At 40.7% G+C, this 14944-nt stretch overlaps 1 protein-coding gene across 5 annotated transcripts in view; it reads left to right on the top strand.

Annotated features, from left to right (window-relative positions):
• Positions 1–14944, top strand: part of LOC111243789 (adenylate cyclase 1-like) — a 99212-nt gene that overhangs the window by 67032 nt on the left and 17236 nt on the right. For 4 of the 5 annotated variants that reach the window (XM_086976540.1, XM_022789907.2, XM_022789899.2 and 1 more), the window contains 7 exons: positions 7258–7407; positions 8192–8425; positions 9803–9931; positions 11246–11412; positions 12100–12268; positions 13810–13998; positions 14398–14493. In XM_086976540.1, coding sequence (XP_086832666.1) covers positions 7258–7407; positions 8192–8425; positions 9803–9931; positions 11246–11412; positions 12100–12268; positions 13810–13998; positions 14398–14493 — 1134 coding nt within the window. The remainder of the gene's footprint in view (positions 1–7257; positions 7408–8191; positions 8426–9802; positions 9932–11245; positions 11413–12099; positions 12269–13809; positions 13999–14397; positions 14494–14944) is intronic. The other variant, XM_022789916.2, reaches the window with a different exon arrangement.

Raw genomic sequence — 14944 nt, 5'->3', positions numbered from 1 at the left:
TGAAGCACCTCGAAGCACGAAGATAAGCTGCGTCGGCCGACTCATCAGTCGGTAAGCCTCATCGCCTGGTGGTGAAAGGAGTTCCTCACACCAGTGTTTTAGATTCAAACACATAAATCATTTATTTGTGTTTGAATCTAAGCGAACTATTCTATTATAACCGTTCGCGCAGATAACATTGCTTTGCTTCTTCGGTTCTTTGCTTCTGCGCAAAAAGTGTCGTCGATCTGAAGAACGTAGTCGATACCTGAAATTAAATAACTTTAGTAATTTATATCGGTTAATTTTTTAAAGCTACTTTGTCTTTTCCGTGACAATCACTCGACTGGATAAGCGCTCGATTTATAACTTCCTCCGAAATCCGATTCCGGCAATTTCAACGTCCAGATGAAAGAATCGCTGGACTCCGACGTTATTGCACGGAAACTGTACAAGTCATGAAACCGATTTGCCTTATTGAGAAATCTGACAATAGGCTATTTGTTAGTTGTCTGATGGATCATAGTCCTCAAAAATTTAACTTGAAAGTTACCCTTTTGAATGTTCGTTGAATACGGCCTAATAAATGTATCAGTCTGAACCTGAATGCCTGTGCTGCTAAGCTCATAAAACGTAACGATACGAACTAAACTAGTGAAGGTACAAATGTTCACCTTTTGATTTTTTGGGTGATTTTTGAGGGCCGCGATGTAGAAAGGGGTACGTGTACATCAGGACGAAACGAAAAAAGGTCAGAGTAACGATACAAATGTATTTTATTCTAGCATTCAACGAATAGCAGCGGGGTCAGATTGATACTGAATTTGGCAAAGTGTACGCATCACGTACGGCTGTCATGAAAGGTAAATCAGTTGCCTAGGTATGAGCACTGATTCTATCTATCACTGTTGATCAGCTCGACCGTCCGCTATTTTTTTAGAAGTTCACATATTTGAAGTGCTCATATCGCAACGGGAACACTTACGTTTTATTATAAAGGCAGATCAGATTATTTTTTCAATAAATTGTCCTTTTAATCGGATACAGTTGAAACGTGTATAGAAAATAGCTTTAATGTTTGGGTGTATGACCGGAAGTCTCGTTGGGCGAAGGACTGGCCTCGAAAATTGGTACTGTATCCCCTCTCCCGTAGCATTCACTGATTTTTTCTATGATTGATCGGCCAACACGGCACATTAGGTATACCGTTCTTTTTTTTTCGTTACAACATCGATGTGGAATTTATCTCTACCGGCCGTCTGTCCCTGTCTCTGGTGCCAAAAAATGCTAGATTCCTTAACAGCTGCCAATATGGGAGGCAATACGATGTGTAGAGAAAAATGAAATCCTACGTTTACTTTTGTGGAATTCAACAAATCACTGAATTATCGGCTTTCCAAGACTCGAGACTGCTGAGCTCCGCCATCAGCACACCAATCAGTTGGTATCAAGTAGGTTACTGATCTCAACATTGTCATGTTACCCACTTCTACGTTTTTCACCACGCAATACAAGTATAACTGTCGTCCATCGGTTCTTCTTAATAAACAGTAATAAGCATCGTTTGTGCGAAGTTTAGCCAACTTCAAGTTGTTGCGGCCAGAGAAGATAATAACGTATTCGAAATTACCACCAAGAGTTTTGTTGAGGTCAAGAGATAGTTGTAAGTATGCTTGTGGTTGGCTATTATATATTTGACAAAGTACGTACAGTTTAACGTTCTCTTACTACTTGCCTATACACTAATTTACGTTATGTGCAAATAGATCGGTCGGCTGTAAGCAGGGTCTGCTGTTAATATGCATACAATTTAGGCAAACATCTGCCGCATTGGAAATGTTTCGCAATGTCTGAACAACGAATACAGTGGCACTCAGCGTCAGTAGCTACTGTTGTCAACGGAACCGAGACCGATATTTTGCGAACGCTGACCTAAAGGCGCCTATCTACAGTCTGGCTGTTCGCCTTCAACAGTCAACGCTACTGGTAATAGCAGCAGAACGATACACGTGGGTTGCTAATCGTGGCCGTTGCAATGATGCTAGTAATCTGGGCAAAGATGACCATAAAAAGTATGTCTAATGGCTATACTGCAGTCTGTAACACATGGCCCTGCGTGGCGGGTCTATAGCGGTCTCGCGGTTTTCCTGAGTACAACCTGTTTTTCTGACGTTCGGCGCGATGCCACCTTTACGAAAGATTCCGTGACTCGAAACAAAGCTGGTAACCATATTTGTAGCGGCCATGTTTCTTCTTCTTCTTCTTCTTCTTCTTCTGTGTTGTTAGATCGGTAATTGCATTTAGTACACTGCACTGCCATATCACTTAAATGTATTATGAATCTTGTCTTTAGCGGTTTTCCTCTCTGAAGGCGGAGGCCCTGTGTTTGGAAAAATGGTAAAATATTGTAAAGCCAAAAAAAGAAATCTATATAGCTTTTTTTGTTTCAAGTAGCAGGGGCAATTTGGTTCAGTTACCACAGAGAGCACGTTGATGTTGGGTCTTGTGATTAAGCGCGTTAACAGGTGTCATCCAGAGAAAACAGATAAGTGACAGAAGTTTTGCACGCAAAATCTAATTGGTCTGCTTTAATCAGACGCGTTAGCACAAATCATAAATTGAATTAATAAAATAAATGGCTTCGAGAGTGGGTCGTTGGGCCGAACTTCTCTCATACTTGAAGCTTTTAATATTGGTTTCTATTAGCTTTGTATGAGGACACGCAAGCTGAAATAAAGTCGCACATGGAAGCGTTTGCCCGTGTTGTGTTCCGGTACTTTCTCTAGCGTAATTCAAGTATCTTTTGAGCACCTTTCGTATTCTAGAACAGGACGTCCATTGGCAACTGAGGATTGGCTATTCAGTCGCCCACTTTGTAGGATCACCAATTGTGACACAAGCGAATGGCCAAAATTGCGTCACCGTGAGCGGCAAGCTGACAGCCCTTCATGAAAAGACACTCGTTTCGTCGATAGGTGCATCTGTATGTGGATTCCATCGGTGGAAGACAAGATAGTGGGGGAACATCGTTTGCTCATATTAACTTGATAGACGGCATCACTTTGTCTCCAAGTTATGACCTTATTAAAAGCCATAAAAGTAAGGAAGAAGATGACAAAGAAAAAAAAGAGGATAAAATCGCAAAAATCTCTCCATCAATAGGCCGAATTATAGGTTTTTTTTTCTAGGTGATGATGACGAGTTCAGCTAGTTGGGGGAAGATGCGAAAGCGTATCTAGACAGATGCCAAAGCTGCACGTGTAGACTTACTATTCAATGGCACGTTGCAGTGTTCCCTGCAGATACAGGGGGTGTACGTGCAAGTGGCTCCAAGACATTCGTCATGGAAGGAAAGGAGAAGCGGCTGTATGTACGCTGAAAATGCATCTCGCATCTTTTCTTTTTTATTCGAAACGTGTCATCGCTACATGCTACCGAATTGTAACTTAATTGTTTGCAACAAGCGTGTCGAATTAAAGACAACACCGAAAAAGGCCGCTCTGCCTTCTCGTCAACTAAGCGATTAAAATACACGCTATTAAGTAATTTTTCGCAGTATCGTACTGATGTTTTACATAAAAACTATCAGAAAATTTGTCATATGGCTTTGCATTTCGTACAGAGACAAATCTGGGATGTTAAAAGTTTGCATAAGCGGGATAGTCGTATATTAGAATTGAGTGTTGCTCGACCAAACATCACTGTACGGAAGTATTCCGAAAAAAAAATTGAATTTATTCGCAGCCATGCATATATTAGCGGCTAGGGATGCTATAGATATGATTGTAGAAAGGCACAAAGTGTTAGACGTTAGATATTAGACTTCTCTAAAATTGATTAAGTTGAATATTAATCCCAGTTAGTGCTTCGAATAAGTTCAAGTTAGACTGACAATCGTTCTGTAATCAGCACACGTAGCGTATTTAGGAAATTCGTTTTATCACTTCATTGATTTTATGCTTAAGCTTCTTAAGTGAAACAAAAGTTGTCCGAGTCTGAGAACTAAACACTCGCTAAGATACTCCAAATTGGTCCGTACTAATCAATAGGCTCTCCGAAATCTAAATGAACAGTTTTTTCTACATCTGTTTTGAAACGATCTGGTCGGAAGCTAAACTAAAAAACATCAACGTATACAGCATCCGTGATGCTGCCACTTTTTTTAAAGACTTTTAAAAATCACACTAAACGTATTTCTAAACAAACTGTGTGGGAGGCTAGAGTCGTCGTCTGAAATACACATTTCCTGTCACACAATAAATAGGCTGGAACTTTAGACTAGATAAAATTAAGCGCTTTTACATGCGAAACAAGTTTTCTTCGCTAGAACTTTTTCGCTTCTATTTTACCTAATGTCCTTCAACGTTTAACCGTTCAACGTATCTGAACAATTTAATAAAAAAAAAAAGCTTACATTGCAAACCCTAATATTGTCCTCTGTTGACAACAATGCCCGTACATTGTACCCGCTCCCTTTTTTTTGTAATCTTCGTAGTACGTTTTCATTCCAGTGTTGCTACGTACCGCAACTTAGCTTATATAGTACATCAATAGAACGCAAGAACTCGACAGTATATTTAGTTTTCGATGACGAGTGAACTTTTATTCAGGCGTGTCGTGTCACCTAGAGAACCTAGCTCATTTCGGAGGACAAATGCTGCGGAGCTATTATACTCCGCCAGCTTTGTTAAATCCACGGATGTGTACCTCCGGTCATGTTTGCTTTATCTGAAGATGTACATTGTAAAAGGACCTTCCAAGGCTTTATGCCTAGATCTAGCTGAAAGCGAAGCCCTTTTTCCGCGGCATGGTTTATTATAAAACGTACGTAAACGACGCCATGTATATTCATTTTTGCAGCAATGCGTAACGTACTGGCATAGACCGAAGCCATAGAAGGGGCCATTAGGCGGCTGAATTCTGGCAGCGCTCTTGAGCTCCGATGCTTTGCGGCGTTCGATTTTCTTATATGTTTCATGTATACATATGCCTCTTGCTACGGCTGCTTTATCGACCGTCTAAATCAATTTCATCCTGATTTCTTGCGTGTTAAACACTTTTATCAACCTAACAAGCAACCCGACGAAGTACAGACGTTGATACCCACAAAATGTAGATGCTGTGGGTCGCCAACGCAACCGTTGGTAGTTTCAATCGAAATACGCTTACTCGTTCTGAGTCTGTAGTTATGTAGTTACGGCATGGGAGGATAGGCCCAGCTCAGTCAGGTTGCAAGCTGGCCAGACGATATGCGGTCCTGATATCTCTTGCAGACGTACACTAACCAGCTAGGGAATAGACGCCTAACGTTGATACTCATCCCAGATAGTAGTGCACAGTGGCGTTCCGGCTGGGTGGAACAGCAAATACGCAAGCAGCGCTAACGATCAGACGTTATTGCTCCACCTTGATGAACCTCAATAGGTGGCGCCGGTACAGAAGGTATTATACATCGAACGTCTAGCGGTTCTAACAGTAAACAGACAAATGCGAAAATATTAGGAGCGGCAACCGATAGCAAAATAACAGGTTAGATAGTACAATACCGAGAACTAATGATTTCTTTGAAAATACCAACATAGTAAAGGTGGCAGGAGTAAATAATATCTAGAAGGGAAATCCGCGTCACTAGTGACTTGTGACCCATAACTGGAAATATACGAACGACGGTATCGACAATAATCCGTAGAAGGTGTACGTGGGGTCTCGAACTGCAAAGCTCGGCTTAGACGATACGCTTTACGTAGAAGCTTACCTAGTAAACTAAAAGTAAACCAATTATATTGCACTGAAATCCAATAATGGTCAGCGTATTTAGTTCATTTTGACGGCTCGAAGACAACCGTACGTAGGTAAAGATGTCGTTTTTGTAATAATCTACACTGGTATTCTGGAGCGAAATTTTTCACAGGAGTTACGAATGCTGTCAAAAAGGCCAAAACGGTGGGAAAAATAACGCACCTCGGAAAACAAGCTTACATTCTTCTGGTGAAGTTACGAAGGGGACTTTGGTAAACCTTCCATTGTATATGCTCGAGCTATTTTATCATGGCGGGTAGCTATTCGATGAATTTGTCTGTCGACCATTTTCTATTGACCGGAACTGCATGGTAGACAATTTTGTCGCGCGGCCTGTTACTTGAGTCCTACCCTATGAGCTAACCTATACTCTGCATTGGGTGGACAAGGTTGTTTAATAGTTACGTTATTTGGGCAGTTCAACACGAAGGAGACAGATAGATCACTTTGAAGAGATGGTCATCAGCAAGGCAACCGAAGTTCGGCCGGTTCTCTATATTCGAATTGTTACTGTATTCACTTGGCTGAGATGAACCTGCTAGATGTAATGTCCTCATAAAGGCACGTTTTCGTCTGGTGGCCAAATTCATGCGAGTGAGAGCAGAGGAAGTAACTGAGAAATGACGAAGGCCTAATATCAAATACTACTAGCCGTAAAAGGTTGAAAGTGGTTGAATCGAGTGCCGACTCAAGCACGCAATAGCTCAGAATATGCGCGAACATATTTTTGCGTAAGAAATCTCTAAGAAGTAGTGTTTCCATCTACTCAATATTCGACCTTTGACCCTTAATAGCAGTCGAAAAAAAGTATATCGTCGGGTATTTGTTAATAATGAAATGTCGCCGAAGTTGAAATTGCTGGTGATCGTAACAGCTGCGTTAGGCAAAAGTCATCGAGCCTATAACATTAAACCCTATCGTTTTTCCGCTCGGATACGTACGGTTCACTCTAATCTAACTCCAAAGCTTGCCTACCCACACAGGTTATCCGCAACTATCGCAGTCTACGTGAAATGTGGTAGGACGTGTCCGAGTAGAAGATAGCATCTCTCTACCTTTCCGCGTATTGTTATAGGAAACCAACGCTCCCCCGTTATGATCATCGTTTTAGTTGCTTGCCAATTAACTGTAATTAATGTCACTATACTCAATAATATGTCCATTCGTATAAAGAAGGGTATATGTTTATAGCGGTAATGTGTTTAACACCTTTAAGCTTAAAATAAGTCGTTTACGGATATTAAGGGAGTTGCTGCCCATAAAGGAAACATTCAGTGATCATTTTGCTATCTATCTGCTTGGCTACTGACTATGAAAATGAATGTATAAGCTCGTGATTTGAATGGCCGTTAGTAGTCTGCCCGTTGCAGAAATTTGCCCTTGCTATAGTTGTTACTACAAACTCCAGTAATTAGACAGCCCTTATACGAGTGGAGAGATAATATGGAGCGATAACAATTTAACGTATTGTGTTTTCAGCTTCTGGCCAACGCGTTGATAATGATATGCATCAATTTCGTCGGGATGGTTTTGCATGCCCTGATGGAAAAGGCCCAACGGAAGGCTTTCCTTGATACACGCAACTGTATACAGGCTAGACTTGATATGGAAGATGAGAATGAACGACTCGTAAGTATTGTATATCAATCCACTACGACGAACACGCTCGCCAATCAGTTTTCACATGCTTCAATAGGAATACAGTAATCCGAATATCGAATGTTTCAGCAAGCAGCCTTTTATCGAGGCCTTAGTGGACCTGAGCTAGTATGGACGATCTCAGTCAGTTCTGATCGTTGAACTTTAACGGATTCATCTCTGATTGAGAAACACTCGGTTAGTTACTTCGAGTTAACTTAGATATTTTTGAAAGGTATGATTTTGCAGTTGCTCGAAGTTTTCCCTTCGACTTTGGTCGAGATTGACTGAAACCAGAGACACTTCCTCGAGCGACTTCTTTGTGAGAAGCGTTCGCGCGTTAGGGGCCTACTACACAAAAGATTTGTTTTTTCTCGCGTTAGAATCTTATAATTCTTTACCGTGGGGGCACATGCCGCTACATTTGTATTGACACCCGAAAATGTATCATATCGGCCTTACCGTTTTACACTCTTTGTACCCCCCCCCCCCCCCCCTGAAAAGGCTCAGACAAACGGCAATTTTCACATTCTGTTTCTTATGACCCATATTCCCTTCTACTTTTTAATTCAGTGCAGATATGCTTGCAAACAACAGTTTACGAATATTTCTTAATCTAATATTTGTGAAGAAGTAACGGCTTCTATCAATCGCGTCGCACTGCGTGCCACAAATTTAAAACGACGGGTTTAAACAATATGTCGAACCACTTTGCATCTGGGGCAGGCTCGGTCAACAAGTAAACGCTTAAGCCTAATTTACTAACCTATTTCAGGAGCGGCTGTTGCTGTCTGTTTTACCTCAGCACGTGGCCGTCGAGATGAAGAAAGATATTGTCAACCCTCGAGTCAGCGGCCAGTTTCACAAGATCTACATTCAGAAGCACGAAAATGTATCTATTTTATTTGCTGACATTGTAGGCTTCACAGTTCTGTCATCCCATCTTCCAGCTCCGGAACTAGTGCGTTTGCTCAACGAACTCTTTGGTCGATTCGATCAGTTGGCCTACGTGAGTACATGCTTCATAAGTCATAATAAGTTTTTTTTAGGTAAAAATATGACCAGCGTCCATTATTAAGTACGCTCACGAAACAGTATCAATAACTTTAACCACGTATTAGCAGTCTGGAAATGTCTTCACGTAGATTATGCCTTCGAAGACCAGAAGTAGAGGCTATCTAGACTAGGGACAGAATCTGAAAAATGAGGTTGCAAACTGTTTGTAATCTGTTTATATTTTCTTCGTAGTCTAAATGATATGCCTCCTTTTGCTTAGTTTCGCCAATTATGTTTACGCCATAGTTTTTTTTTATCTATATTAGTCGCTATTGTTTCTTGGTGGTTTAAAAAAATGTCTTAGTTTGGAAAGACACATATCACAACCCTTTTTTTGTATATATGTTGACTACAACAATATATACATCTGTTCCAGTCCCAAACCCCTTAGATCTCTATCGAAGATCACACGTGTCGGTTTATTTCGGACGATAAATTACGACTGTTTTGTGATCCATCCTCTATACTATATATTCAGTAATAGTTTACTTTTTCCTTCAGACCTATGCACTTCTCTGTTTAGCTTAACTATTTCGTCTCTACACAAAGCCCGGTTATTATAGTGACGATGTTATTAACGCATCCCTCATTATGTAACTATTTAATTCTTTTAGGCGCTTAAGTCATCTGGCTATTAGACTGTAAAAATTCTTGCGGCCCTTTTCACCCCCCCCCCCCCGCGCTAATATGTACGCTTTTTTGCATCATCAAAATTTGAATAACTGAACTAACTATCCTGTTATGTTCGTTAGCCTCGATCGTGTTGCCCCTCTCGTCAATTTCTTTATCTCTCGGTCTGTGTCTATCACACATGCACAGTTTTTAATTTTATGAAATAAAAAAAAAACAAACAAACAAACAGGAACTGATCATTACGTTCTCTTCTACGTTTTACTTTGCTCCTCTGTCGAACGACCAAGAACGGATTTGTCCAATCAATTCGTATAAGCTTTCAATGGTAGCTTCTTCTGTTGTCCAGCTTCCGTGACAATCTGTTTGACTAGTAGCACGCCATTTGCTACACGTCGTGTCGGAAAAATTGTCACTCTTACGCATAATTTCGAGCCGGGTTCACCTCCATTCACAACGTACGTGTGTACATCTGTCGCCGCCAGTTACTGATTGAGGGAAATATCGATTCAGTCAGACAGCGTCAACAATCCGCTGCAGTAATGCGTTGCCCCTTTTTTTGTTCAAGTAAATAATCTTTTTTGATTTCCGACCATGTTTCAGCTGTTGCGGTCCATGTATCGCCCTCCTTAATCAACATTTTGCTATCTACATATACTTCTTTTCTTCGTTTCACGTTTTTGCGTTTGTTCTTTAACAGGAGAACAATTGCCTTCGTATTAAAATTCTCGGGGACTGTTATTACTGCGTATCGGGCTTGCCCGAAAGATCGGATCACGCGCAGTGTGCAGTCAACATGGGTCTCGACATGGTGGACGCCATCAAGGAGGTACGTTTCAAATAAATTTTATGGGTACTGCCGTTCCTCCATATTTTACATGTGGGGAGGCGAGGGAATAGGGAAAAGGAATTCCATAGCATCGTTGGCTTATGCGTCTACGCTGCCCTAAGGTGCGCAGCTGTTCAGTTATTGTTGCATCAGAAGACGAAACTAATTACGGAACAGAATGCAAGAAACATAGCAGCGTAGATATTATTTAATATCCAGAGGGCTACCGGAAGGAAAAACGCCGATAGGTAAGGCATACTAGTTCACTAAAATATAAATGGATGATTGGTTAGCAGACAGGCGTACAGGTATTTCGGTTAGCGCTGGGGTAAATCAGAAGACGGAAAAGCAGGGGAGCCAAAGAGGCGTATTCCCTTGCAGCCTTCCAACAGTCTGCAATGCAGCTTGCGAGGGGCTTACATTGTTGAGACAAAGGGCGAAGGAAGTAACCTCTACTATTAAAGGCCTTTCCACTGCCAAGGCTTTGCGGTGCCTTGAGATTGTGCTTGCCTCTTCGTTCACCGAAATGAGCTACGACGCCATTTAGTATGCGTTCGCGTGATTCCGCTTATTTATGGCCAAGCAAGTAATATAAGAGAGCAAAGAAACGCTAATAAAAAATAAAATAAACACATGTCCACCTGCGGAGACACCAAAGATATAGTATTTGCTACGACTGCTGTTGCTTTTAACATCACCTGCTTGACACCAATATAGACAACAAGAACAATGAACGTAAACCGGCTACTATCGGGTAACACAATAGTGTTTGCGTAACACACGAAGTTATTCCTGTCTTCAGCGCAAGTTAACTGGCTGGAACTTTGCGGACGCAAAAAGTTTCGCAGCTTTCCTCTGTTCCAATATTGGAAACCTACTCGAAGTTGACGTGGAGTTACGCTGTATTTACATATTGAACGAGTTTTTTGTTTGCGCTAAATTTTAATCGGATTTAAAAACTAGTCTTGTATAAATTCAACAGAAATCATACAACGATGTTTCTGTCCTTCGTCGTTGGTTCTCGTAGCAGTAAAAGAGCCTTGAAGAAACGGTGCACGTAGTCTGATGACGGTTGGCTGTTGTTTTTCGTTTAAGATTAAGCTGAAATTCAAGCAAAGTAGATTCGTATTTAGAATATTGGAAACTGTATGAGAGCATCAACCTTCCAGTTAACAAATGAAACTTCCTTGATTTGCAAGTTTTCATGCCCTTCACATATTCATTTATTGATCGTATTCCCATGTAACTTGAAACATAATCTTTTACCAACGATGATGGAAATACTTTTCATTATGTTCCTTTTTTCTGGTTTAGGTGGCAGAGTTAATGGCAGACTTTTCGGCGTGCTCGCTAAATATGAGGGTGGGCATTCACACTGGACGGGTCTTGTGCGGCGTACTCGGCCTTCGCAAGTGGCAGTATGATGTCTGGAGTAATGACGTGACTCTTGCCAATCAAATGGAGGCTGGAGGAGTTCCTGGGTGAGAAAAAATTCCCGTCTTTTCTTTTTGTTGTTGATTAATAGTAGTACAAAATAAACAATAAACAACTTATTGTTTATGTTGTACAACTATTAATATTCCTTGGCAGACACTGATTTTACTGCGATCCCGTCGAGCAATTCCTAAGCTACATGGATCTTTCCTGTGGCCCTGTGGAGGTTGTTCAGCTTACGCGTATAAGATTCATTTAACAAGGAGGGATCAAAGTAGAAATGCAAATCAATATACGGGAACGCTATTTGCGTTAGTTGGCAACTGAGCTTAAAATGAATAAGAGTGTGTATCATATTATGGAATACTGACTATGGTATTGATGACAGGCCACCATGATTAAGACAAGAACTTTTCTGACGGATCGTTTTCCTCTGAAATGTAATAAATATAATTAATAAAATAATAGAAAGGCAATGGAGAGACGCTCTAACAAAAATATAGCTGTAATGTTGTTGAAGTTATTAACCAAAATTATTATAAATAGAGGTAAAATAATTTATCAAGTACTGTTACTGTATTTGCCTGCATCGTTGGCAAGTTGAAGTTACATCTTTTTATGTCAAAAGAGTTACAAACATATTTTTATATATGTTAGTATTGAAATAAGCGGAATGGAAGGGCGATTTAAGTATAATGTTGATGGCACATGGTATGCTGATCATACTGTTTCAGCCGGGTGCATGTGACGGCCGCGACCCTCAAGTACTTGAATAATGATTTCCAAGTGGAACCAGGCAAGGGCGAAGACCGGAGCGCGTACTTGCGTGACCACGGCATTACAACCTATTTCATTATTCCGCCCCCAAACCGTCGCAAAAAAGTCATCTTTAACTCAATTCAGGTATATGCTTCGTCTAGCTTCGATGCGATTTTAGTAAAACTAAAATTAAGCGGTAATCACTTAAAATTGTTTCTTTACATGTACTGTACCAGACTCTTAAGAACTTGTACACGCTATAGTAAAATCAGCTAAGGTAGGCCACGAAGTCAAGGTACCCTTGTGTTCCAACTGCCCCTATTCTTCAGTCGATGATGACATAAGTTTAAGAAAAACCATTGGTTCCACACACAGATAGTCTCTCAAGGTACAAGGTAGCTACAATACTGTGAAAAGTTTAGTTGTATTTCGTCCTGAATAATCCCTTATGGAGACGGTGCCTAGAGAAACGGAAGCGTTTGGACCTGCATTTAGGCCCTAGAGTCCTGCAGCCTTATATAGCTCAGATTTTCTGTTGGCAGCATAAGCTGCAGATTGGTCAGGTTATCAGAGAGTTACAGCAACTCCCTCGTCTTAATAGAATCAAACTACTTTCGTGTTATCGGAGTCAATTTAGTGGGCGACTAGGACGTATTCCTCTGTGCCGTCGAGTGGCACAGTTCCTTTGCTATTAGGTGCTTTCTGGAAAGACCTTTCGAGTCCTTCTTTTATTCTTTTCCATTGGAGGAATCCTTTACATCACAAATGTTTTAGGAAAAGTAGGTAGTTGTTTCAGAGGACCAAGTTCACAGACTCAATGACCTCGAACTGGAGGTTGGCTAGAATAATTTGGCTAAGCTAAATTGGAAAATGTAGATATTGGAAAGAAATCCAAGACGTCCTCAATTTGGCACTAGGCCCATCGTGCACCGGTACCTTTTTTTATAGTAAAGCCAGTCGTACGTAGCCACTGTCTGACTACGAGATGACGAAAATCTGTCCTAAAAGGGTTATTGGCTTGAAGTCGGCTATTCGTTAACGTCTAGCTTCTGCTTGCAGTGTATTGGAAACAAATCAGAGAAGACAAACTAGTTGATTCTGTTGTAGCCCTTTGCAGGCCAAACATTAGCTCCGTGCAGTGTAAAACCGATTGAAGTAGTAAACCCTTTATACTGACAATCAATCTTCCTTGTCGACATATGTACTAATACAGATGTGTAATAAAAAATGCTTCTTCCGAACTAATATCCCGTTCACTTAATCTCTCTTTCTCTGTCTATATATATATATATATATATATATATATATATAATGCTGGTAATGGTAGTTAGAAATAAGTCTGTACACATTATGTCCTTTAATATGATGAGCCAGTAAGAAAGCTCTTTTGTATAAATAAGATCAGCAATTAGGCCTTGATTGTATAGAAGCGATTATATGCGCTGAAAGTTCTATTTGTACGTGAGCCTATTCAGTCGGATCGTATTGATACCCTGTATTGTTATGGTAGCTAACATGTTTTATCGCAGTTTAAAGCGTGTATAAATTTAGGTAGGGTAAAGGGCACTTTTTTTTAATAACCGTACCCAGGAAATAAAAAGAATACGTTGATTTTGATCTGTTACTGTCGCCGCCATAGATAAAGATGCTTTTGTTCGTTCTTGTACTTATTGTTTATTTTTCAGATGCGGCGGATGACAGGACGGAAGCTCTCATTCAAGAACGTTTCGAACGTGGTGGTCCAGTTACTGCACTCGATCCGCTTTAGTGTGGATGTTCCCTTCTCTAATCTCAATGGACCGCCCCCGTCTCAACAGCAGCAGCATCCCGGATCACAAAACGCGCAGCGGAACCACCCCAACTCCCTTCAGCAAGTAAGCTTCACTTGACATACTGATGTTCTCACTGTAACAGACAACATAGACTTCTGCCTCATCTGGAAACGATTGGAGGACAAAGTCTGCACGCAATATCCGTATATTTCTCTGTATATTTGTCGACTATCAGAGTCTAGGGAAAAAAACTGTGCATTAGCGCCACTTACAAAACGAAAGTTGGAGTCAACAAATAGAGAACGAATCTTTCGCACCTACGACATGTTGTCGGTTTCACGGGATATTGGCCTGTAAGCTCGCCGTGTATACATCTAAGTTTTTTGATACATTGAAGTGCCTCACGGAAAAGTGCGTCTCTTCACGAAAAACAGATACCGGTGCTAAAGATAATTGGCAAAAGCAGATGCCTAATAACGTTTCTTATTTTGGTGTCTCTAGGATAACAATAATAGTGACAGGGTCGTCTGTTTGGCTGCACGACTCAACCCATTGATGGCCGTCGACAAGGCCGGAGCGACCAACAACAACAAAAAGGTTGGTAGCTCCACACGAGTTTCTGCACGGAGGCTTTTGAGACACACATGCCCTCACATAGTTGACACGACCTACCGTGGAATCGTATAATATGATAGACTGATAATAATAATAATCACTGTGACGATAATGATGGTCTTTGAACGAGTTTTACGTGAGAGGCTTTGTTTATACGATTATTATGTCTGATTAAAATCATTATTTTCATTACCTGGATTCATGGAACGTTTGAAATAAGTACAGTATGTGTTGTTGTCACGGAAAGCGCATTATTATTATTATTATTATTATTATTAGGTAAGTAGGCCGTATCTGTAAAGTACGCTTATTTATTATGTGAATATATATGGGGTGTGAACTAAAAGTTTTCGAGCTTCAACATCGGCATTAGCTAGTCACGCATCGGATACATCGACCCGATTGAGCAGTGTATTTTTTCGATGCTATATTA

The sequence above is a fragment of the Varroa destructor genome, unplaced genomic scaffold (genome assembly GCF_002443255.2).
Source record: "Varroa destructor unplaced genomic scaffold, Vdes_3.0 BEIS01000001.1, whole genome shotgun sequence".
NCBI lineage: Eukaryota > Metazoa > Arthropoda > Arachnida > Mesostigmata > Varroidae > Varroa > Varroa destructor.
Note: the sequence above shows the minus strand (reverse complement) of the source record. Positions and strands in the feature narration are given on the sequence as shown.